The sequence below is a fragment of the Lactuca virosa genome, chromosome 3 (genome assembly GCF_052849685.1).
Source record: "Lactuca virosa cultivar CGN04683 chromosome 3, Lactuca_virosa_CGN04683_v6, whole genome shotgun sequence".
Taxonomy (NCBI): Eukaryota; Viridiplantae; Streptophyta; class Magnoliopsida; order Asterales; family Asteraceae; genus Lactuca; species Lactuca virosa.
In genome coordinates, this window is record NC_136428.1 from 410,170,705 (window position 1) to 410,198,366 (window position 27,662).

Here is a 27,662-nt window from a genome sequence, read left to right on the forward strand (position 1 = left end):
GTTGTTTCCCGATTTCCGATTTATGATGACTGACTAATTGAACAAATCAAAATCAGTCCAGGGGTGGCCAAGCACTTAGGGGTGTCATCACTAAACCATCGAGGGGCCCACATATATCGCTTTTATCCACATGAGGTAAAAGGAACGGATAAACTTCGACCCAAATGCTTTCTTGTACTTACTCATCAAATTGCACACAACAATATGTTTTATAACACCAAGTTACTGGTGCGTTTACATACGTCAATGTGCAACCGACTCGCAACTACAACTCACATATCTTTGTTTCAAGAATATAAGATATTATCGTCTCACGATCACTCATGATAAAATCAATGAAGTGATTCAGATGAGTGTGGGTTGTATCCAATACTCGAATCTTATTCCAGGAGTACTCATGAACACTGCAGCTACCTTGTCCTAGACAAACTATAGACCCATTCATGACAGTCTTGCCTCAATACCTACTTCCAATGTATGATCGACTGTGGATGGTTTGAATAACCTACTTATTCAGGAAGTCAAAACATGAAAAGTGAAACACAAGAATAATACTAATCCTATATGGCCCCAATACTTTTGAGTGTCATATTTATTACTCATTATTCATTGTATAATGTTTCGAATAATCAGCTTAATACTTGAATTAAAACAATAGATATACCATGCTCCAAGCATGAAAACTATGTTTGTCTATGGCCACGACTTTGTGAAATGGATCAATTGAAAACATTTCAATGATGCTCATTTTTCAATTCCAAATCTTTATTGCAAGTGTAAGAATTCCAAATTATTGTCACTGCTGAACTTTCATGTAATGCAGACTTTGTAATGTTATGGTACCAAAAGTCACAAAGACTTGACGAACGATATTACAAAACTTTCCACTAGATATTGATAACAAAGCGATTCCAAGGAAGTGAAGTCTCAAATTCAAAGTACATTCCTTTGAACATCCTTCTTGCATTAAGTTTCCTACTTTCTCATCTATTCTTAACATCCAACTCCCAATATGGAAACATTCCATATTTGCCATACGACAAATCTTTATCAATAAAATCTGGCCTATTCATAATAATGTCAATATGGTCCATCCATTACTATACTTCCAACTGTCCTTAAGCGACCAATCCTTAGCGAACCTTAGATTGTCCTTAACAGTGTTTAACCACTTTAGTCATATCCGGTTCTATTCCTTTTTCCCTCTTAATGCCTTAGGCATTTGGAAAAGTAGAACACGAGAATATTATAGCATATGCAATCGATCCTATACACGAAGCATATGGGATGCGATTCATAATGTCTAACATAAAGACACGATACTTGATTAGTCTTTTGCTATAATATTTCTATCTGCCATGTTCTCATAATTCGAATTATGAAGAGGGTTGCCGTAATGATAATTGAATTTTTAGAACGTAATTAATATTTCCATATTTAGAATTTCCATATGTTGAACCTTTCCAACATAACATTCATATATATTTGACTAAATTTTATTAAAAACTCAATCTAAGCTTTTAGATTTTTTAAATGAAGTATAATTTCCTCTCCCTTAATCATAGGAAAACAACTTTTCAAACCCTGCCTCTTTGCAAATTGAAACTTTTGTTTTCTATAATTAACTTTGCTAATTATGCTCCCACTAGCATTATAATTATTATCTTACTTGCATAACACTTATGCTCCCATTAGCTTTGACATGTATTCAGAAATCAGCTGGACTTCTAGAAATTAATACTTATTGACTTTCTTACCGAAGTTCAGATTTCTGATACGATATGCTTCGATAAGACTTTATCTAGGCTTCTCAAACTCATACACATTTCCTACTATAGCTCACATGTGTGTCTTAACAATTTTAAAACTTATAGCAATAAGTCTCAAATGTTTAGACCTTTGCCATTTCTCAGAATTCGAACTATGAAGAGGGATGTCGTGTGACAACCCGTAATTTCTATCTTGTAAAAAGTCAAACTTGGTCAACTAAAGTCAAACATATCAATCAAATGTCAAACTTATATCTTTTATTATCCTAATATAGTCAGGGTAATGAATTTATAGGTGTATAAACCTAGCATTCTTTGGTGGTGTGTGTATTGGAGGGATAGCCTTTGGAACCGAGGACCGCAAACCTTACATGGGCAGTGAACGAGCCTTCAGGCCGTGAACGAGCCTTCAGGCCGTGAACAAGCCTTCGGGTTGGGAACGGACTTCGGACCGTGAACCCTCGGTTTGCGGCCGTGAACTTCCCCTATATATATAAGTGTTGACTAATTTTACCTCACTTCTTCACTTCTGACCGTAAACTCAAGCCTTGTCTCTCTCGATCTTCGATCGAAAACCATCATTCCTCTCAACTATCATCCTTTTCCTTTGAATCATCTTAAGATATTGCTAAAGATCTTCAAGTATTCTTCATTCTTCAAGATCCTTGGGCCGTAAACTCAAGAACATCAAGTTGTTCTTGGGCCATGAACACTTGCATCATCATCATTTCACCAAGAACACACACTAGAGGGTGGGCGGTGAACCCCTTCGAGCCTCCCCTTTTCGACTCTAGCACCCTCTTTTGTAAGTTAAGCTTGCAACTCAATCCGTTTCCTTGCTATATTTATGATTATGATCACTAATTGTATACTAATGCTAGATACCTTGACTCTTGTTCCTTGTTTAGTTGTGGGCTTAGGGTAGGATCACTAGTCCAACCGACGGCTAAATCATAGTTATACTTGCTAAATATATACATGAATATTAAACCCCATTTTTAAAGTACATGCTTAACTCAGTTGCAACACATGGGCAATTGAGTCTTTCCCACAAATCGGTTACAGTTCAAATAAACATTCTAATAAACTATAATAGGTATACTTTAGGGGATCAATGCATATTATATTCAAGAACAGAGGAACAATTCACGTACATATATACTTTACAACACAAGTAAACTAGGAAAGGAACGTACCATCAACTCATTTATTTACAACAAAATATAATAATACTTTTAGTGGATGGTTATATATATATATATATATATATATATATATATATGGTGTACATCTACAAAGTACCAGGGTACATCTGCAAAGTACCGGGTTTTATATATGGGGTACATCTACAAAGTACCGGGTTATATATGGGGTACATCTACAAAGTACCGGGGTACATCTGCAAAGTATCGGGTTTTATATATGGGGTACATCTACAAAGTATCGGGGTACATCTACAAAGTACCGAGTTTTATTTAAAAGGGTACATCTACAAAGTACCGGTTTATAACAAATAAAACATAACAATATATAAAACAGTCTTCTTATAGTCTTATTGTGAACTAAAAATATGTTATACTATTTTATAAGTACAAAGACACTTACACCGAATGGGTTTTAGGCAATTAAAACTACCTTTCAGTTACATCAGAAAATATAGGATTTTCTGGAACAGTAAACGTATTAAAGGAACATAAAACAAACTTTAAACATAAATACTTATGCACTCACTCAACTTTTATGTCGATACTCTCTTTCAAAATAACTTGTATTCTCAGGTCACCAGTAGATAGGTACACTGGACCAGGTTAAGAGAAGACGGAGCATGTTCAAGACTCATCTTTTATTTTGATATATTTTTGGTGTCTTGCAACTATACATAGAGCACACATGTATTAACTATTCTATTAATGCAATGGATGTTGTTGCTTGTTTTACTATTATGCATTGTTATGATACTGTAGATGACGTCCTCCGCCCCCGAACATTTCCGCCGTTCTGGTTTGGGGGTGTGACAGGTTAGTATCAGAGCTTTGTTTATAGTGAACTGAGTATATCAACCCATAAAAGATATACGACTATAAACACAAAGGGATTAAAACACTCTGACCAAGTGTATATACTTTTTAAATAATAAAATATTTTACTAAAGTATACATGCATGCATTCATACTAAGAACAGTGTCATACAAGAACAGAACAAAAGTATTGCGATTTTTGAAAAGCACAAGTAGGCTTGGGGACATATAATCAGGTTTGGGATTGATATAGCCTGATCAACTATATCTAGCCCAGAAGTGATTAGCATGTGCCTAGGAATGGTTGTGGTGTCGCAACCAGTTTAAAACTTTCAAACTCTACTACAATGAAACATCAGAACATAACATAAACTTAAAATACTATAGGAGTATTTTGTTATACCATTATTACTTATGTGAAAACTATAAAGGTCTTTACTAGTACGTTAATACTTGCTGAGTGGATGCACTAAGGTTATATGTGATTAAGATGTTATAGACTTAGAATCTGTGATCTTCGCTTTACTTCCTGTTCCTTGTTTGTTTGTGGTCTTAAAGTTGGATCACTTATTCGAAGGGCTATTCTATCTTGGTGATATATAACATGTATGCACTATACAAGTATTGAAGTACTGGTGAGGATCATCCTATAATTATCTATAGTGATACATCTATTTATATGTCTCTTACACCCCTTTTCTCGCTTCGATAACATGGCTGGATTCCATCTACCTGGCGACCCGTACTTTCCCGATCAAGGGAACGGTGGATGGCTTGAAGCTGACCGCGAAGAAGAGAACCCGGTGGTTCCAGTAAAGGAAGACCCCGAGGAGAGTTATGAGGAAGAGAATGAAGATGATGAGCAGGAAGACTCGGAATCAAAACCCGATGTATATAATCCACCTCAAGTTGCTCAAAATCCTAACCCTGGTCAGGATTTTCAAGGCCCGACGCCTCTTTGGGCAGTGAACTTGGGAAGATGGAGCCACGAACAGGGACAACCACCTCCTTACAACGGAGACCAAAGATTCTACAACTTGAATGACGGAGGCTCAGGAGACAGAGTCCTTCCTATCTTGGTTCGTCGTGTTGCTCGCAATGCTAAACAAGGAAGGGCAACCATCGACCAAGTCATGGAGATCAGGGCTAACTCAGGAGTCAACACAGTTCGTCTCTGCCACCTGACCAATGAGCAGGAGTTAACCAGGACTCACATTGACGCACTACGTATAGAACTGAATGCCTGCCAATCCGAAGTTAGGGATCTTTGACAGAAATAAGTGGCATTGCAAAGGCGTGTGTGGGAAACAGAACACCATTTGGCTGAATCCACGGCAGAATCTAGTACCAACTAGAACAACACTCCTCACGAGTAGAGCCTGCTCTACTCACTCTTTTGGATATAGATTAGGTATACTTTTAGACTCTAGTATTATTTTCATGTTTGTATCTAGACCTTGAACTTTCTGTTCGTTAGGTCGCTATGCTTTCAAATTTTCCCTGTATTGGTATTTATAGACCTATTACAAGGTCAAATTTTCATGTAACTCCATGCATCTATAATAGCAATGATATTGACAAACATCCAATCCTTTGGAAAATCTTATCCAAATTCTTTCATCTTTCAAATGATAGAACTCAATTGCAAACACTTCATCTATTACATGTTGATCTATGATATGTTAGATCATGGAACACTCTCATTATTCTCTCTATTAAATGCTTACAGTTATCTTCATCTTTGTAAACTTATAGTTGAAAGATGCCTCCTCGTGGATCAAATAGACATACTACCCCAATAACTCCAACTAAACCTCCACTTCCTCCACAATTTGATCATGTAGTTTTTCAAGGTGCAGTGACCGCGACTATAACGGTAGCCTTAGCCCAGGTCGACGCTAGCGGTACTAGCGGAGGTGGAACGGGTGTTAACTCGACACTTGGTGATAGTCACGGGCACCCTAGGGAGTGTTGATACAAACATTTCACCAACTGCAAACCCAAATCCTTTAATGGCAACGGCGGAATCATTGCTCTATCGCAATGGATTGAGAAAACGGAGTCTATTTTCGAGATAGGCTCCTGCCCAGAAGGAAGCAAAGTAAAATTCCTTGCTTGCACCTTCTCAAACAGGGCCCTCACATGGTGGAATGGCCATGTAAAGTCACTTACTCTCATAGTGGCTAGCTCGATGGGCTGGGAAGCACTGAAGGATCCGATGATAGGAGAATACTGCCCAAGGGGTGAAGTTCAGAAACTTGAACATGAACTTTGGAGCCTGACCATGAAAGGCTCTGACATAGTAGCCTAAACAACCAGGTTTAGTGATCTAGTGGCTTTATATCCAGGCATGGTCCCTATTGAGGGCAAGAAGATTGAGAGGTACATATGGGGACTGGTACCTCCATATCAGGGGAATGTTTTGTCTTCAAAACGCCACTACATTCGACATTGCCAAGCGATTGGCACATTGACCATGGAGTCCGCACACCAACAACAACCTCTGTCCCAGAACCAGCCAAAACGAGCGAAAAAAAGAGGAAGTCTTGGGACAAGAATAGAAACAAATCGGCGCAAAACTCCGCCAAGAATAAACAGATTGTGGCTGTTCATACCGCAACAACCCCTGTCGTCCCTGCATCAGCGAAACAGTATGCTGGGAGTTTGCCGAAGTGCAATAAATGCAGCTTCCACCACATCGGACCCTGCCGAGAGATGTAGTGTGCTAACTACAACAGGAAAGTGCATACAGCCCGTTTCTGTAAGACTCCAGCAAGACCAATCACCCAGGTACCTGGCATTGGAGTAGGCCAAGCATGCTACGGGTGTGGCGAAGTTGGTCACTACAAGAGGAACTACCCGAAAGGAGGGAATACTGGTGGAGTAGGGAGAGTTTTGGCGATATGCCATGAGGAAGCTGTGGCAGACCCTATGGTGGTCATGGGTACGTTTCTCCTTGATAACTCGTATGCATGTATACTGTTTGATAGTAGAGCGGAGAGGAGTTTCGTGAACCAAAAATTTGCACACTTACTTAAATGACAACCACAAGCACTAAAAGAAACGTTTACCGTAGAAATGGCTAACAGAAAGACTGAGAGTACTAACGATATATACTTAGGATGCATCCTCTCTCTAGATAGCTATTCATTTCCAATCGACCTCATGCCTGTCTCAATTAAAATTTTTGACATCATTATCGGCATGGATTGGTTGAGTCTTCATCGTGCTAACATCATGTGTTTTGAGAAAGTCGTTCGCCTTAATCTACCGAATAGTGAAACCTTAGTTATCTATGGCGAAAAACCAGACACGAGCCTTCGAATCATCTCTAGTATACAAGTCCAAAGGTACTTACGAAAGGAATATCATGCATTCTTTGCTCGCGTGGTTGATATGAGCCAAGAGGCGAAAGACATAAAGAACATCCCAGAAGTATGCGACTTTCCTGACATCTTTCCCGAAGAACTGCCAGGATTACCACCACAACGTCAAGTCGTGTTCAGAATCAACTTAATTCCAGGAGCTACCCCGGTAGCCAAATTGCCTTATCGACTAGCACCAGCTGAGATGCAGGAACTATCCAGTCAACTGAACGAAATGATAAGCAAGGGATTCATTAGACCAATCTTCTCACCCTGGGGAGCACCGGTCTTGTTCGTGAAGAAGAAAGAAGGATCGTTCCGTATGTGCATCGTCTATCGCGAGCTAAACAAAGTTACCATTAAGAACTGATACCCTCTACCACGGATAGACGACTTGTTCGACCAACTTCAAGGAGCGAGCTACTTTTCAAAGATTGACTTAAGATCCGGGTATCACCAGTTATGAGTTTTAGAGGAAGATGTTCCCAAAACAACCTTCCAAACTCGTTTTGGACACTACGAGTTTGTAGTGATGCCCTTCAAATTAACCAATGTGCCCGCAGTGTTCATGGACTTAATGAATCAGGTGTTCTGTCCTTACCTAGATAAATTCGTGATCGTTTTCAATGACGACATACTCATCTACTCACGCAGTCAGGAGGAGCATAGTCAAAACCTACGATAGATCTTAGAAACTCTACGAGCAGAGAAGCTTTATGCGAAGTTCCATAAGTGCGAATTTTGGATTCGAGGAGTCGAGTTCTTGGGTTATGTGGTTAGCGAAGAGGGAATTCACGTGGATCCTTCCCAAATCAAGGTCATTGAGAATTGGTCAGCACCAAAGACGCCTACAAAAATTCATCAATTTCTAGGCCTCGCTGGCTACTACCGTAGATTCATTCAGAACTTTTCAAAGATTGCGAAACCACTGACCACATTGACCCAGAAAGGTGTGACCTTTGACTGGGAAGAGAAACAAGAAAAGGCGTTCCAAACGCTTAAGCAAGCCATATGCAGCGCACCGATATTATTCCTCCCAGAGGGGACAGAAGATTTCGTGGTATACTACGATGCATCCAACCAAGGGCTTGGTTGTGTTCTTATGAAATAAGGAAAGGTTATCGCCTATGCCTCAAGAAAGCTTAAGACGCATGAGCTGAACTACACTACTCATGATCTTGAGTTAGGAGCAGTGGTATTTTCTCTGAAGATCTGGAGACACTACCTGTATGGGACGAAAAGCACTATCTTTACAGATCATAAAAGCGTCCAACATATACTCGACCAGAAGGAGCTCAACATGAGACAACGACGGTGGGTCGAGCTACTAAATTACTATGAATGTGAAATTCATTATCATCCTAGTAAATCCAATGTAGTAGCCGACGCCCTTAGTCGGAAAGAATACTGAGGTCGTAGAGTAAAGGCATTGACTATGATAATCCATTCACATCTGTCCACACAAATTAAGGAGGCTCAGCAGGAAGCCTTGAAACCTGAAAATGTGTCAGGTGAAGCCCTAAGAGGGATGCATAAGAACTTAGTAGTCAAGGGTGACGGAGTCTTACATCTCATGGATTGGATCTGGACACCGAAGTTCGGTGGCTTCAGAGACGTTGTAATGAATGAAGCTCACAATACTCGATACTCCGTTCATCGAGGTTCAGATAAGATGTATCTGGATCTCAGAAAGGTATATTGGTGTCCTAACGTGTAAGCTGATATTGCTACCTTTGTAAGAAAGTGTCTAACTTGCGCCGAAGTTAAAGTAGAATATCAGAAGCCCTTAGGTTTACTATAACCACCGGAGATACCTAACTGGAAGTTGGAGCGGATTACAATGGACTTCATAACCAAGTTGCCCAAGACAACGGGTGGTCTCGATACCATATGGGTGATCGTAGACAGGTTAACTAAGTCCGCACACTTCCTGCCAATCAAAGAAACCGACAAGATGGAGAAACTAAAAAGAACATACATTAGGGAGATTGAACGACTGCATGGTGTTCCCATATATATCATCTCTAATATAGACAGTAGATTCACTTCAAGATTTTGGCAGTCGCTACAAAAGTCCCTGGGAACTAAGTTGGACATGAGTATAGCCTACAAGCCACAAACTGGTGGACAGAGTGAGAGGACGATACAAAAGTTGGAAGACATGCTGAGAGCTTGTGTGATCAACTTTGGTAAAGCATGGGATATCCATTACCATTAGTCGAGTTTTCATAAAACAACAGCTACCATACTAGTATCAAACTTGCTCCATTTGAAGCCCTCTATGGCCGGAAGTGCAGATCCCCTCTGTGCTGGGCTGAGGTGGGTGATACACAACTAGCTAAAGTACAAGTTCCTGACAGCACTCTCACTGGTCCGGAAGTCATTCGGTAAATGATAGAGAAGATTGTTCAGATTCGTGAACGATTGAAAGCCTCTAGAGACCGATAGAAAAGCTACGCTGACAAAAGACGGAAACCTTTGGAATTTCAGGTTGGTGACCTCGTTCTATTGAAGGTCTCACCCTGGAAGGGCTTGATACACTTCGGAAAGCGTGGTAAGCTAAATCCAAGGTACATTGGGCCTTTCGAGATTCCCGCTAGAATCGGCCCTGTAGCTTACAAACTCCGACTACCTCAAGAACTTAGTAACTGTAAGTTCCCAATCTGCTTGTGTATCAATCTGATCCGTTTGATGTTGCGGAATCCCAATCAAACAGATGATGCCAGATCTAATGAAGAAGATGGAGAAGAAGAATAATATTAATCTTGTATGATTTGATTAGAATGAAGATCCAAATACAAGATTCACACACAACTTACACACACTTAAGCTCCTCTCTTCTCTCTAACTTTCTCTCTCTACCATATGCTCTAATCTTCACACTCCTCACCCTTTACATCTATTTATATGATGGACATGGGCCGTGAACAGGTTAACGGCCATAAACACCACCTGGGCCATGAACAGTTTTCAGTCCTAGACATAAAATTACAATTTCCTAGAAAAGCAAAATATAAAGCATAATTTAGACCCAACAATCTCCCCCTTGGTTTATAGCTTTCTTTTCTAATTGACCCAAAAAACTCCCCCTAAAAAGTAGCTGGATTTTATTTGTCAATATTTAGTTTGGAGCTTGACTTCAGCGTTTATCTTCGATTTCTTTACAACTTCAAGATGAACTTGATGAATCTTCAATGAATGAATTCATCTTGAGCAGTTGGGATTTTCTTCAGAATTTGACATTGAACGCACATTGGGCGAGGAGGCTTCTTGTAGAGATTCTTGAAAAATGGCGCTTTCAGCTTGACAATCGTCAGAGAGAATATCAGAGAGAACTAATCTTCTGGATCACTTTCGTAGGTTCATAGATAGCAGCAGATTGATTGAGGAGGCTTCAATGCAATCCGTCACATAATCTTCAAGAACAGCTTGACCTTGCTTCTAGGGTTGAAAGATTGAATGTTGAAAGAATAATCTTCATTTCTTGCTCCTTCGAATGAAAATTTTTCGAAACTCACGGATGAAGTCTTGGCTCAGAAATTCTTGATACAGTCTCCACGAGTGTCATCTACATCTGAATTCATTTTTCAATACAAAAAAAGCTAAAAATAGAAACAATACTAAAATAAAACTTAGCAAACAATATTTTTGGATTTTTCCTATTTTCTGAAAAAGAAATAAAACAGAAATAACACTATTTTTTTTGGATTTTTGATTTTTTTTTATTTTTTTTTTAATTTTTTATATTTTTAATTCTCCCCCTAAATTTATGCATAGAGGAAAACTATGAACAAATTTAACAAAAACAAAAAAATATTTGGGATCAAAGTTGTGAGACAGTCTTAACTTTGTTTATCAGTACCTTCACCTTCATGAATAGATCTGGTCAATTGCCAGTATTGTGATTCACTTAAACACGAAGGATATCGACAAACTTTTCTAAATAAACCATTTAGCTGACGACGACCACGGGTATTGTTTTCCACTTAAATTAAGCAGCGAGATCTATAAACAACCTCTTAAATGGTTCAATTTTAGTTGCACTAGAACGTGTTCCCCACTTCCCGATATACCCTGGTTATCAAGAACTTCCAAAGAACTCCTTACTTTAGAGATAGGTGCATATGTTGTGTCCCAGGTCGGATCTCTTTCAATCACGCAGAGGGGACAATATATGACTAACAAAGATATAGAGGGATTGAGAAGTAGAATGGTGCATATGATGTGAACCAGGTCGGATGTATTATAATCACGCAAAGGAGACAGCATATGACTAACAGACAGGAAGAATTGCATAGATAGAATATGTGCATAGAAATAGAGTTGCATATGTTGCATTCCAGGTCGAGTCTCTTCCAATCACACAGAGGAAGCAACATATGACCGACAGATAGAAAGCAAGAAAATAATTTCCTACGGACCTACTTTATCAGAACCCCCCAGTTTCCCTATCAGAACCAGAATTATGGACATAAGTCCGTACATCAAGGAAGAGTTAAACCACGGTTCTAGATACGAATTACTTTATTTTGACCGATGGATTATCATGTATATATCCCTGCTCAATCTACCCAAGCGTCGTATTGTCAGGCTAAATGGAACTATTTAAGTTAAGATTTGTCAAATCTCTAGCTTCATTAAGTTCATATATACCTAGTCAAGTCCATTTTAAATCTTTCGTGCCTACCAGCACATTGAACACAGGTCATAGACAATTCAACATTAATACCTTACACAAAAGACGGTTGCCTATTACACTTGTTGATATCACTTCCCAACACATCACCTGCAAGCACATATCATTAACAACATATTTTTGGATTTTCTGATTTTCTAATGTTTTTTTGGATTTTCTTAAAATTTTCTAACTTTTGTTTTGTTTTTTTTCTCCCCCTAAATATGTGCATGGGTGAGAAAGAAAACTAAATGCGCAAATTTAAACTATCCTAAAACAAAAATTTGTCTTTGATTAAGAAAAACTCAGGAGTATCCAGAAGAAAAACTCAAACCGTAAGTCACCGATTGAATTTGCATCCACAGGTCTGAGAACAGCACGCATAATCTCATAACAGATCCGAAAATTCTTCACATCGTTAAGCACTAACCCCATGAGTGATCCCTTCCTTTCTTCCTTTCCCGCAAAGAACACATACTCTCAAACAAAGTTCTAAGTGTTGTACAGTTGAGAGATAATTCCTATCATGTGCCAGGAGCAACCCTTCTCAACACATCGAAGTGTGATGATATGCCTCCATAGCTGCTCTAACACAGAGCGCGATCAGTTGGTCTTTGGAACCCAGTCCATTTTGAAACTGGGTTGACCTTTGTCACCCTTGCAAGAAACTCTCTCCCACGACATGTCCTGCTTATCACAAACAGAAGATGAAGAAATATTAGAGTCATTAGAAGATTTGGGAGAGTGAACCTTGGGAACCCATCTATAGTTGGGTTTAACCCATTTCTTGTTCGATCCGATGGGTGCCTTGGTACTTGCTTTTGAGTCTGAAGTCGGCCGCCGAGATGACTTTGACCTAACCGGTCTTGGCTTCACTAGAGCATCTCTTGAACTTGGATTCTTAGCCGGCATTCCCTTCTTGACCTTGGGGTTTTGATTATTGGCCTTGGGAGTTGAATTCTCGTTCTTCTTGGCATTCTAGTCGCCATTTCGTGATTTTGATCTCAAATGATTTCCTTTGGAGAATCTCCCTCTTGGCACCTTCTGCCAGCCTTGTGCGTAGTAGGGAACGTATGCGTGATTTAAATAGTTTTTGGCAATGTGTTCAGGTGTTCCACAGAGAAAACATGTATTTTTCTTCACGTAGGAGTTCTTTCTTCCTGCCCCTGGTGGCGTATCCATGCCTTGTCTCTTATTGTTCCCACAAGCACAATTACAGCAAGCACTCTGTTTCACTTGTTTTGGTGGCCTGTATTTCTCAACAGTAGGTTGATCAGAAGCAACTGAGTTCGAAGCAAAATATTCAGAGTTCAAGGAGACATTAATTTGTTCAATAGTTTTCTCCTTGTTCTCATCTTCCGTTACTTTACCTGCACAAGAAGTAGAAGCATTAAAATTGTTCAGCTCAACACTTTCTGGCACAACCACGGCAGAATTATCAAAGATATCATCAAATATATCGAAAAAATTTAAGTCATCAGACTTTGACACAGAATCAGCACAAGACAAAGCCTTGTTTTAGAGTTAGAAACAAGAGTAGCATCGTTTGAAACAAAAACATCAGACTTTGCAACAATCTTATTATCAGACACACTCTCTTCAGCAGGTTGCTTGCAATGACTTAGTGGTTGATCTGCATAAGAAGTAGAGACATTATTACTTGCAACCTGAGGACCACATCCCGACACAAATACAACAGGTTTCCATATTTGAGATGTGCCTCTCTATCTATTTCCTCTTTTGTCAAAGGGTTATACTGATAGGTGTGATTCAAAGGAGGAGGCAATTTATCATACACTAAACCCTTTTGCTGGTTATTTTTAAATCTCAAACTATTTTCCATCATTGACGCAACTACTTCACTCGACACATCAAATTTTCTGAAATTAAAATCTGCATTTTCAAACTTATTTTTCAATGTGTCAAGTTCAGCAGTTAACTCAGCAAGTTGTTCTGTCACAAATCTTTAGTTTGCACATTTATTTCTATACTCTTCCTGAAGTTTCCTAAAATCTTTGGTTTTTGCTTCTAATTGTGCTTTCAGAGGTTTTTGTCCTTTCCTAAGTTGATATCATTCGTATTTTAGGTCCTCATTTTCCCTTTTTCGCAATCAATTTGTTCGCGAATAAATTTAATCGTAGCTTCACAAGATGGAGTACATGAAACTTCATTTACAGGAATAGATGTGGAAATCATTGTTTACAAAAAATGCCCTTTGACTTAAAAACTAAAAAATCAATCCTTAAAAGTCAAATTTAAAAAGTCAAACTTAAAAGTCAAACTTGAAAAGTCAAACTTAAAAGTCAAACTGAAAAGCTAAATGTGAAAATTTTAGGGTTAAACGAGCAAGTCAAAGTCAAATTTTAAGGTCAAAAGTCAAAAATAAAAGTCAAAAATTAAAAACTAAAATTATTGGGTTGAAAATGAAATTTAAAAATAAAAGAAATTGATTTTTGGGCTGAAAGTGTCAAAATTTGCGAAATTAGGAACCGAACTAGAGTCCTTTTGAATTAAATTTGGGAGCAATGAAGAAAGAGGCAGCCTAGCCCAACTGGTAAGACGCGTGGGATGTTGAAGCGAGGCACCCGGGTTCGATTCCTGGCAGCTCCAAAAAAATCGCTCCTTTTTTTTTAATAAGCGCTGAATGACAGAGGCTGCTACTGAACGTATCTGCGCACACGAGTATGCTGAACGAGGATCGCAAACGAAGATGAACCGTGCGACACTAGCCGTCAACCTCAGACCGCAAACCACCGACCGTGAACCCGAGTACCGTGAACTCCGAGGGTCGTAAACTGCTGAGCCGTAAACCCGCCTGACCGAACACGTGTCTTCGGACCGTAAACTCGTGAGACCTCGGAGCGCAAATCGTTTCCGGCCGCAAACGCTTCGGAAACCCTAGCTGCTGGCCGTAGACGCGGCCACCCTCTCGCTGGTTACGACCAAAAACAACGTTTTTTCGACTTTGTAGCTCCAAAACTCGATCAAAAACTCGTTTTTATGAAAAACGCGAAGATCAAACCCCCTATTTTTTAAAGATCTATCCAAAAATGCAAAAATCCTTCAAAAATAAGGTCAAATACGCTCCAGATCTGGCCAAATTGATTGATACAATCCAAGCTCTAATACCACTTGTAAGTCCCCAATCTGCTTGTGTATCAATCAGATCCGTTTGATGGTGCGAAATCCCAATCAAACGGATGATGCCAGATCTAATGAAGAAGAAGGAGAAGAAGAATAATATGAATATTGTATGATTTGATTAGAATGAAGATCCAAATACAAGATTCACACACAACTTACACACACTTAAGCTCCTCTCTTCTCTCTAACTTTCTCTCTCTACCATATGCTCTAATCTTCACACTCCTCACCCTTTACATCTATTTATATGATGGACATGGGCCGTGACCAGGTTCACGGCCGTGAACCATTTCACGGCCGTAAACACCACCTGGGTCGTGAATAGTTTTCAGTCCTAGACAGAAAATTACAATTTCCTAAAAAAGCAAAGTATAAGCCATAAAGGGGTGCCAATCTGATGAGACTCTTGTTATCCCACTCGATGAAATCGAGATCAATGAGAGCCACAAATTCGTGGAAGAACCCGTAGAAATCATGGATAGGGAAGTCAAACAAACCAAGAAAAGACGTATTCCGATAGTGAAGGTTCGCTGGAATGCAAAGCGGAGACCCGAATTCACTTGGGAGTGAGAGGATCAAATGAAACATAAGTTTCCTCATATTTTCCCTTAGTCCATGTGTATTTTCTTAATCCTAATTACGGGATGAAATTCTCTTTAACGGGGGGATGATATGACAACCCATAATTTATGTCTTGTAAAAAGTCAAACTTCGTCAATTAAAGTCAAACATATCAATCAAAGGTCAAACTTATTTTTTTATCTGAATATAGTTAGGGTAATGGATTTATAGGTGTATAAACCTAGCATTCTTTGGTTTTGTGTGTTTTGGAGGGATAGCCTTTGGAACCGAGGAATGCAAACCTTGCATGGGCCGTGAACGAGCCTTCGGGCCGTGAACAAGCCTTCGGGCCATGAACGGACAACAGACCGTCAACCCTCGGTTTGCAGCCGTGAACTTCCCCCTATATATTAGTGTTGATGAATTTTACCTCACTTCTTCACTTCTGACCGTAAACTCAAGCCTTCTCTCTCTCGATATTTCACCGAAAACCCTCATTTGTCACTCCCCAAACCGAAACGGCGGAAACGTTCGGGGGCGAAGGACATCATGTACAGTATCACAAAAATTGAATAATAGTAATCAAAGCAACAACAACCATTGTATTAATAGTATAGTGTTTACATAACATTTGAATCATACACGATTGACTCCAAAAGAAAATACAAGTAAAGGCTCGAAGCTACTATGCTCCGTCTTCTTGAATCCGGGCGTGTACCTAACTACTAATGTCCTGAGAATACAAGTAGGTTTTGAAAGAGTATCAGCATAAAGCTAGTGAGTTCATAAGCATTTTGTTTTGGAAAACTGTTCTTTGTTTTTTGAAAAGTGCGTTATGTTTCTCCAGAAAATCTTATATTTTCTGATGTAATGAATGTATAAACCTTAAGTAAAAAATGATTCTTACCAGTTCCTCCTGCGAGTACTTAGTGTATACAAATCATATACAATCCAGATCGAACAAACAATCGATTGTGTGGTTCTGCCCCAAGCCCACAACCAAACAAGGAACAGGAAATGAGGCGGAGGCCACACATTCCACTGGTTGTCGGATCCTCATGTACATAATCCTGAAGTATTCACTAGATACTTACAAACTTAACTGTTTTGGTCCTTTGATATCTGTTGAAAGTGTTCCTCAAGAAAATCCAATATTTTCTTATGTAAAGCATGATTAGACCCATTCTTTCTATAACTACTTAGCTCATACTAGTTACGTATAAACCAATATCGAATGGACAGTTAATTGTGTGGATCTGCCCTAAACCCACAGCCAAACAAGGAACAGGGAATGAGGCGGAAACCACCCATTCTACAGTCTATCGGATATTCTTCATACGTAACCCGGCTGCATAAACCAAGGAATTATAGAACTAATAATGAATATTCGTTAATTGAATAATTAAACAATTATTTCAAAAGTACTGATGTTTACCCTGGAAAATCCTATATTTTCTCTAAGTGTAAGTTATTGAATCCTCTGTTGTAAATCGTAGAGTACAAGTATCTACCATACTTATGTTTTTTAAACATTATTCTGTTTGAAAACCCTGGCTACCACCAGTAATGTATAGTAGTCTTACTACATAAATAAAACTAGTCGAAAACATGTTGTTCTGTATACTGAAAGTGTTTTTAGTACCCTCCTGTGATCACTTAGTACATACGAGTTATAGAAATTTAGATCGAATAGACAGTCGATTGGGTGATTCTGCCCTAAGCCCACAACCAAACAAGGAACAGGAAATGAGGCGGAGATCACACATCCCACTGTATGTCGGATGTTAATTTCATATTACTCTAATGTACATACTAAGTCATCACATAGTTACTAACCCTGTTGATTATTTTTTAGGTATATTATTAGGTGAACGAGTCGTTGTTTCCCCTGTGAGTTCTTATAACCATACAGATGAACGAATACCAAAACGACGTACTGCGGACGTCGAAAACTGAACAGACGTTTGTCACCCCCGGTTGACTGTAACTAATATTCAGGGTGCGGGATTGTCAGTCCTGTATAGATCTATACACAAACTCACGCTCTCCCTCCAGGATATGCTAGCTATAAGGCGTGTCTCACACTGTAGTTCTCTCAATGAATCCATGAATAATACTATGAAAACCCTTTTTGTTATTAACATGAATCCTTATAAAATAGTACCTTTTATTTCATAATTCATAAGTTAGTTTCCTTTGTTTTGAAAGATGTACTTGTAACGTTTGTATCTTAACATGTTTTGTAAAATGATTTCAAGTTTAGTAGTAACTGTGTTCATCATTTTTAGTATGTTCGTTGTTCAATGTATACTAATGATAGGAAAATATAATAAACCAAATTATATTTTTAAACAAAAGATTACTTGTGCTTTTACTTGTATTCCCCCCTTAAAACATTAAAAACTTGGAAGGTACAGGGGTATGAACTCACTGTTAGTTGTGTAAAAGCGTCGAAGCAACGAACTAAAATGAAGACCCTCGAGTTGTAGTGTGTGGCACTTAACGGAATCCTAATAACAATTAAATACATATATGTCACACCCCAAAACCGGAATGGCGGAAACGTTCGGGGGTGGAGGACGTCATGTTTAGTATCACAAGATATGCATTATAGTAAGTAAGTAATGAATAACAATTTCATTAGAAAGAAAGTGTTTACAATGTGTGTGTTCACAAAACATAGAATTCATAAGCAAATAACAAAAAAAGACTTGAAGCTATTATGCTCCATCTTCTGAATTCCCAGCACGAGTACCTGTCTACTAGGCTCCTGAGAATATAAGTTATTTGAAAGAGTTGATCAGCAATTAAGCTGGTGAGTTCATAAGATTTCAGTGATGTAAGTAAGTTGTAGAAAGTTGTTGTGAAATGTTGTTGAAAATGTATTTGTAAAATGTATTTGTAAAATGTAGTTGTAAAATGTATTAAGTTGTAAGTTCTGTTTAGAAAAGTTCGCCTGTTCCTCTAGAAAATCCTACATTTTCTACTTTAATGAAAGATAAGTAAAAATGACTCTACAATCCTTTCTATGAGTACTAAATGGATACAAGTTATATAAAACTCAGAGTAAACAAACAATCGACTGTGTGCATCTGCCCTAAGCCCACAACCAGACAAGGAACAGGAATTAAGGCGGATAGCACACATCCCATTGGTTGTTAGATCATTGTTGTATATAACCCTGGTGTATTCACTTGTTACTCATGGAGTTAATTGTAATGGTTCCTTTATATTTAATGAAAAGATTCTTTAAGAAAACCCTTATTTCTTACAATAAAGTGGTGACCACGGTGATTACTTCTATAATCACTTAGTTTATACTGGCTATATATGATCTAATATCGAATAGAAAGTTAATTGGGTGAATCTGCCCTTAGCCTACAACCAAACAAGGAACAGGAAGTAAGGCGGAAAGCACACATCCAACTACCTATTGGGTATTAATGATATATAACCATGATGTATAAACTCATGTATTATAGAGTTAATCACCTAAGGTCCTTTAAGTTTATACTGGTTTAATAAAATGGATTAAACCCTTAACTGGTAAGTTTCTAGTTTTGTATACCAAAAGTTCTGATTTGGAAAGTATGTTTTGTACTAGAAAACTGTGCATTGACTCTGTGTCCTATGAGTTGACCCATACTTGGTACCCTTATGATGACTTAATGTATACTAAGCACATAAATATCTAGAATCGAATAGAAAATAGACTGGGTTAATTCGTTCCAAGCCCACAACCAAACAAGGAACAGTAAGTGAAGCGGAGAACACACATCCTATTACCTGTCGGATCCTATTGATATATATATATATATATATATATATATATATATATATATATATATATATATATATATATATATATATATATCCTTTGATGTATACATTAAGGAATCATAAGGTTAGCATTATGGTCCTCTCTACTAAACGTAGCCTTCTACCAAGGCATCTAATGTTATATATGTTTGTTTCTTGCATGAGTTGTGTAATTTCCCAAGTGAGACTATCATTAACCAAAAATATAGTTTTTACATTACTGTTTATTGTTAGAAGATCAATTTGTGAATGAAATGGGGAAATAATAAAGTACTGTAGTGTTGTATTATAGTAACTACTGCTGTACTTTTGTACCTTAATCCGGCCGTTAATTAAGGTTAAATGTGGAATGGTTGCACCATACTATCGACTAAGAACACGACGATGAAAGACGTCGGAAGAAATGACATTTGGCACCCGTAGACTTGCAAGTCCCACTGTAGCTAACAATAAGGTGTAGGATAGTCAATCCAGTATAGATCTATACACAATATCACGCTCTCCCTCTAGGAGATTCTGGCTACAAATCGAGCCATGACAGGTGACGCCATTCCCCGAACGATGGTTCACATTTATGTTATTGTATACTTGTATATGTAATGTATGTACTGGCTGTATTGTATGTTCTCTCTGTCTAGTATGTATGTACGTTCTCTTAGTTTCTCATAATAGTATGTTCTCTTGTATAATGTATAGTATGTACTACCTGTATTGTATGTTCTCTATGTCTAGTATGTATGTATATTCTGTTTGTTTCTCATCATACAATGTTTGACTCATGTATGAGCTGACTCTTTGTATGCTTCATTATACTAGAAGTAATGAATCGTATCTTCCTAAGCTATACCTATTATAGTTTAATAACGTTTTACTTGAACTGTTATTGAAAAGACTCATTTTACTACTAAGTTATGCTTGTACTTAAAAAACGAAGTTTGATTAAACTATAAAGTAACATAACTTTAAATGAGTTTTTGAAATGTTTTGATCACTTATAAAAGACATAAGCAACATTTTGAAAGATGTTTATAACAAAAAATTACACAATTATCATTGTGTTCAACTTGTATCCCCCCCCTAAAAGCATTTAAAACAGTTAAAAGATTCATTATGGGGTATGAACTCACCTGATGTGGGTGATTCAACGAATACGCGTGTAAGGATGAGAAGTTCAACGAATGAAGTCTCGAGACACAATAAGTCCTAAATGACATATATTGGCATGAATATAGTGTTTATAAGCAGCTATATGAAAGGAAACACCTTCTGGGACTAGGAAACACTTTGACCAAGTGTTGGAATCACATATGATTTTTCAAAGGAAAGTGGAATGGTAATACCATGAGTTTACTACCATGGGCTTATGGCCAAAGGGAGTTTACGGCCGTAAACTCATGGTCAAACATGCATAAGTGTTTGTTTGAAGGCTAGGGAAGCGTGAGGAACTTTTGCTCTACACAAAGATGATAAAGACCAACTCAATGGAGGCTTTTGATGAGTTTACGGCCCAAAGGAGTTTACAGCTGTAAACTCATGGTCACTATGCATTTGAGAGTAGTTTAAGGTCATATTCTCATCAATGAAGGGTTCTTGGTCACAAGCTTTGCATCTAGGAGGGTTTATGGCCAAAATGGTACCCTTAAAGGGGTTTACAGCCATGGGAGATGGCTTGGCCGTAAACTCCTTTTGGTCTGGTGTTTTTGATGTTTTCAAGGCTCTATGCATGAGTCCTAACTAGATATCAAGTGTAGGGAAGAGTATTTATGACATAGAGGCTTGAAATGGTTGATTTTGGCCAAGAACACTAGTGTGTGTTCTTGGTGTTCTTGGTGTTTCTTGAAGACCTAAGAAAAGATGATTTCCATGGATGAAATCAATGGATGAAGCTAGTTAAGAAGGTGTATCAACTAATCAAGGAAGAACACTTACAACTTTTGAAGATCTAGGAGGAAAATCGGGATGATACTTGAGAGAGAAATTTAGTGTTCTTGAGGTTGGAATGCAAGAAATGGCTAGAAATGACCAAGGGCCATATATACGGCCGTAAACTCATTAGAATTGTGGCCGTGAACTCTCTTTGATGAGGTTAAGGCTTGATTCGGTGTACAGTGTCTCTAGCAGGTACATTCTAACACTCATTACTTAAGTGTATTAGGCTTAAAACTCCATAGAATGACCTTTAACCAGGCTAGAACTCATTACCAGTGAGTTTGACACTCAACTGAGTTGACTGATTGAGCTTTCAAAACAAAAAATTTTCGGGTTGTCACATCATCCCCCCGTTAGATGGAATTTCGTCCTGATATTAGCTTTCTTAGCAGTACTACTGGGGTTGCGCTCCTCTGATTGGCAGAATACCTACTCGTAGACCTGGCGACTTTGCCCTGGTGTTCATGATAGGATTCATACTTGGTCCATCTATCATTACCTCGTGTATACAAGTCGGATGTGCAACTCTACCCGAAATTTTTTTGTTTTTGAAGCTTAGTCAGTCAACTCAACTGAGTTTCAAACTCATTAGTAATGAGTTCTAGCCTGGTTAAAGGTCATTCTAAGGAGTTTTAAGCCTAGTACCCTTAATGAACGAGTGTTAGAATGTACCCGCTAGAGACACTGTACAACGAATCAAGTCCTAACCTCTTCACTTAGAGTTCACGGCCACAACACTTGAGTTTACGACCGTAAAGTCAAGGTGGGCCGTAAACTCCCCCTTAAAGACTCATTTCCTTCACTTTTCATTCATTATCTCATTTCCAACTCAAGAACACTTCCAAATCCTCTCAAGTATCATCGAGTTCATCATCTTAGATCATAAAAAACGTAAGTGTTCTTTCCTTGATTTGTTGTTACACTTCATCTCCTAGTTACACTCTTTGATTCCATCCATGAAAACATTCATTTCAACTAGATCTTCAAATCCTCAAGTTTCACCAAGAACACCAAGAACACACACTAGTGTCCTTGGCCAAAATCAACCATTTCAAGCCTCTATATCGTAAGTACTCTTCCCTACACTTGATATCTAGTTAGGACTCATGCTTAGAGCCTTGAAAACATCAACAACACAAGAACAATAGGAGTTTATGTGACATCCCGGAATTTAGGTCAAAGACTGTGAACGGTCAAGCCACAGCAAATTTCGTGGTAATTTTATTCATTGAGTTTTAGTGAATCTAACGTAAAATAAATGAGTTATTTCATCTATTATAAGATATCAGATGATATCTTACTTCCAATTATGTAATCTGACAAACAAATCAAATAGCCCAAATTCAATAATTTCGTGAACAGCTATATGTATGAATGTATATTCGGGTATGAATGCGTGTCACGATCAATTACATGTGGTTGGTTAAATTTTCATAAATATACAGTATATATGTTTGCATTTTAAACTTAACCAACCAAGGTTTAACAAATTAATAAATATTCATTCCTAATATATATAAGTTCAAATTTATATGTATATTATTTAGTCTTGAAAATACCCGAATACATGGATGATATATAATTATATTTATATTCGAAAACTTAAATACATTTACACATAAGATTGTGTTTTGTGTATAATTCCAAAAGACCAAATACAATATATAAATACATACACAAATACATATATTTAATCTACCAAATACAAATAAATAAATAAATCAATACTCATCCAAATGCACAAATAATTGGGTTATTACAATGCTTCTAAATCCAAACCAAACAAAATACTTATGAAAATTTGTTAATTACAAATTTTACACATTTCTTAATGAAACAAATACATTATACTGAAATGAAACTTATATTCTTTATATTCTTTACTCTTTCAATTGACAGCTTGCTAAACAAGTACACTATAAATTTTTGTACTACTCAAATTGTTGAGTCTAACCTTTAACTTAAACAAATTCACATGGAAATATTTCTCCTGTTTGTCCTTCAATTGCTGCCAGTGACTCATTCAAGACGGCAACAACACTCTTGCAATCTTTCTTCTTCCCCACGGGTTTCACAGCAACACCCAAAACACCCTAAAGGTTTTGTTCATGTTCTTCTTCTCCTTCACTTCCCTGTACAAATATTAACATGAACACTCAAAAACAAACTATCGAAACACTCCTTTTAATCAATGATTTCTCTAGCTATTTCAATCACCCTTCGTGTTAACTACCAAACAACAAAGAAGAGAGTGTAAAGAGATTACCAAAAACCTCAAACGATTGCTATCTTCCCTCAAAATTTCCTATCAAAAATCAAACCCAACAACCCTATCAATCACTGTGAAACATCGACCTAAACATCCTTTCCCTCCACAGATTTCTATCAAAAACAATAAAAAAGAAAAGGAAAGAAAGAGGAACCTTGCCTGTGTTGATAAGCTTCCTTTCCCGGTCAACAAACAGCCCACCTACGGGCAACCTTCGTCTTTCCTTCCTCGATCAAGCAAAGGATCGGAGATCGTGAATGCTCCATTGAGGCAGTCGACCTGCACCTCGTCACTGCAACCACTGGGTCCGATGAAAACCAACAGACACCACCGAACCATCGATCCACAATGTCGATTTCTCGCCTTCGATTTGCTTCGACCCATTCGTCTTTCCCATCTCGATCAGACGAAGACGAACATGAGAGGATCTTTCCTTTGGTCCTCTCTGCTGCATTCGACGAGTAGAAAGCCACAAGGGTCGCCGAAGATAGTTGCGACCTCCCCCTTGCATCATAAATCATCCACCGCTGAGACATCGCCTTCGTCTTCCTCACGTTCATTTGTGTTCCTCGAGACTTCTTTGAAGTTTGAACGATTGTGTCCCCTTTATCTTCTTACCCGATCAAAATAAATGGAACGGGTTTAAAGACCCTAATCTCCTTTAGATAGATCCAGTAGGCGGGTATGGAGCTTCAACCAGAAAAGAAAACGGGCTCCGAGGTTGACCCAGTCAAAAGTCAAGGGTAACACAAACTTTCATTTGAATTTATTAAAAACAACCCCATTATTAAAACCTTATTTCAAAATCAGTCCTAAAACCCTAAATCAGTTTCAAATGCACATGTTTAACCCCTGTCTTGAGAATAGTTTCTCAATATCAGTCCCTGAAGTATGATTTTGGCAAAATCAAACCCTAGAGTTTATTCATTTTAAGAAAGACCACCATATACTTAATAATTAATACCAAAACTACTATTTGGTTTATTAGGAAATACAAATATACTCGGTGATTAGTCTTACGAACGAGGAATGTCACGTAACAAATCTCACGACAAGTTTCTCAAAAGGAACCGACTTCGAACGATTGGAACTCACGCTTCAAGGATGAGTGCTTACAACCCCTTTTTAATATTTCAATTACTTCGGGGGGGAAAACATGTGTCGATATATTTTGTTTATACAAACCAATTACCTTTTTATGCGAAAAACCTAGTTTATAAAAATATTATTATTTAACAATTTACTATATTGTTACGAACAAACTAGTATAAATTTCCGTATATGTATTATGGTTATTTTATTGTGAAATAACCATTTCACACAACAAATACTACATGATACAAAGTTTTATAAATTTTATATTATAACAAGTACGTTATGAAATTGTGTAGTATTTCAATGGTTCAAGATGTTACTATACATGTATATTTATATGTTTATATGAATAAAGTTTATACATGTACATATGTTCATTAATTTGAAACATTCATTTTTAGTCTTATATGATATGCATACTACCAATTTAAAGTATTCCAAAGTTTTAAGACTTCTATACATGAATACTTTTATGCATAAGGCTTTACACACATATACAAGTTTAAAGTATTTAAAAGTTTCAAAGACTTTTATACATGAATACTTTTATGCATGAGGCTTTACACACTTATAAAAGACCATTATATTGAACTACATTTCTCTATAAAAGCAAGTAATTTATACATTTATAAATACGACAACCATACTCGGCTTTTACGAATGCTATACTATGAAATTCATTATGCCTGGCACTTAATTTAATTAAGTTAGGCTGAGAGTTATTCACAACTTTTCGTTAATGGTTTTTGAGTGAGACGCTACTATTCATTAGTTGAGTTTAACTACTTAGCCTGCCCCACACTGCTATAATCGTTAATCTTCGGAGCGAGATACATATGTATAGATCTATATGGGGTCGACAACCCCACGTGCGGTTGCTAGCTACAACCATCGACTGATCAATCGTAGCAGGTGATATGTGTCTACGATCGTTACTACGACGTCCAATGAAGCGTCGTAGGGAGGGGTACTTTTCGTCCATAGCTCGATTATAGAACTCACTAAAAACATTAACACGAATCTCTCTCTCTCTCTCTCTCTCTTTCTCTCTCTCTCTCTCTCTCTCTCTTACTACAACCATAGGTTTGGTTGCTTTCAAGTACATTTTTAAGTATGAAAATTACTTATACAAAGCATTCATTTGGACTTTTAAGAAGTCGTTACAAGTATATTTTTAAGTATGGAAATTACTTATACAAAGCATTCATTTTGACTTTTAAGAAGTCATTACAAGTACATTTTATGTATGGAAATTACTTATGGAACATAAGGTTTTGGCTTTCAAAGATTCATTACAAACGCAGTTTTAAGTATGGATGTTACTTATACAAAGCATTCATTTTGACTTTCAATGAGTTATTACAAGTACATGTTAAAAGCATGAATTTACTCATATCAAAATACATTCTTGGCTTTTAAAGACTCTTTGCAAATACTGTTTTTAACGATCGTTATACATACAAAGATAATACTTTTTAGACTTATTAAAAGTATTACTGCGTTAGCAGAAAACCTGTGACACTCACCAACCTTTGTGTTGACTTTCAAAACTACATGTATTCTCAGGAAAACACTAAACAAGCATTCAAGACAGATTGGATTACAGGTGACCTAATTTACTTACTATTGTATTAAATGCCTATTTGTTGAGGCAATTAATGTATAATTATTATTATTTGTAAAAACCTTGTATTCAAATATCAAGATGGAACATGAATGCTATTTTGTTTATTGTTGTACTTGTGCTATATATTCAATTTTCCTGTGATCCATGAACCTAGTCGGATAACCCGGCGTGTTCCGTCGCCTAGACCGGGGGTGTGACAGTTTACGGCCAAGCCATCTCCCATGGCCGTAAACCCCTTTAAGGGTACCATTTTGGCCATAAACCCTCCTAGATGAAAAGCTTGTGACCTAGAACCCGTCATTGATGAGAATAGGACCTTAAACTTCTCTCAAATACATAAAGACCATGATTTTACGGCTGTAAACTCCTTTGGGCCGTAAACTCATCAAGAGCCTCCAATGAGTTGGTCTTTCTCATCCTTGTGTAGAGCAAAAGTCCCTCAAGCTTCCCTAGCATTCAAACGAACACTTATGCATGTTTGACCATGAGTTTACGGCCGTAAACTCCCTTTGGCCGTAAACCCATGGTAGTTAACTCATGATAGTGCCATTCCACTTTCCTTTGATGAATCACATGTGATTCCAACACTTGGTCAAAGTGTTTCCTAGTCCCGGAAGGTGTTTCCTTTCATATAGTTGATTATAAACACTATATTCATGTCAATATATGTCATTTAGGACTTATTGTGTCTCGGGACTTCATTCGTGGAACTTCTCATCCTTACACGCGTATTCGTTGAATCACCCACATTAGGTGAGTTCATACCCCGTAATGAATCTTTTAACTGTTTTAAATGCTTTTAAGAGGGGGAATGCAAGTTGAACACAATGATAATTGTGTAAATTGTTTGTTATAAACATCTTTCAAAATGTTGCTTATGTATTTTATAAGTGATCAAAACATTTCAAAAACTCTTTTAAAAGTTATGTTACTTTATAGTTAATCAAACTCCGTTTTTAAAGTACAAGCATAACTTAGTAGTAAAATGAGTCTTTTCAAATAACAGTTTAAGTAAATGCATTAGTAAACTATAATAGGTATAGTTTAGGAGGATATTATTCATTACTTCTAGTACAATGAAGCATACAAAGAGTCAGTTCATACATGAGTCAAACATACTATGATGAGAAAGAAACAAAACATACATACATACTAGACAGAGAGAACATACAATACAGCTAGTACATACATTACATATACAAGTATACAATAACATAAATGTGAACCATCGTTCGGGGCATGGCATCACCTGTCATGGCTCGATTTGTAGCCAGAATTCTCCTGGAGGGAGAGCGTGAATTTGCGTATAGATCTATACTGTATTGACTATCCTACACCTTGCTGTTAGCTACAGTGGGACTTGCAAGTCTACGGTTGCCAAATGTCATTTC

General features: G+C 37.5%; 1 protein-coding gene across 1 annotated transcript in view; it reads left to right on the plus strand.

The window, feature by feature from the left end:
- LOC145165027 (uncharacterized) overlaps positions 1-23,187 on the plus strand; it is a 101,436-nt gene extending 78,249 nt beyond the window's left edge. The window contains exon 2 of the mRNA XM_079083667.1: positions 23,180-23,187. Coding sequence (XP_078939793.1) covers positions 23,180-23,187 — 8 coding nt within the window. The remainder of the gene's footprint in view (positions 1-23,179) is intronic.
- Positions 23,188-27,662: the final 4,475 nt, after the last annotated feature.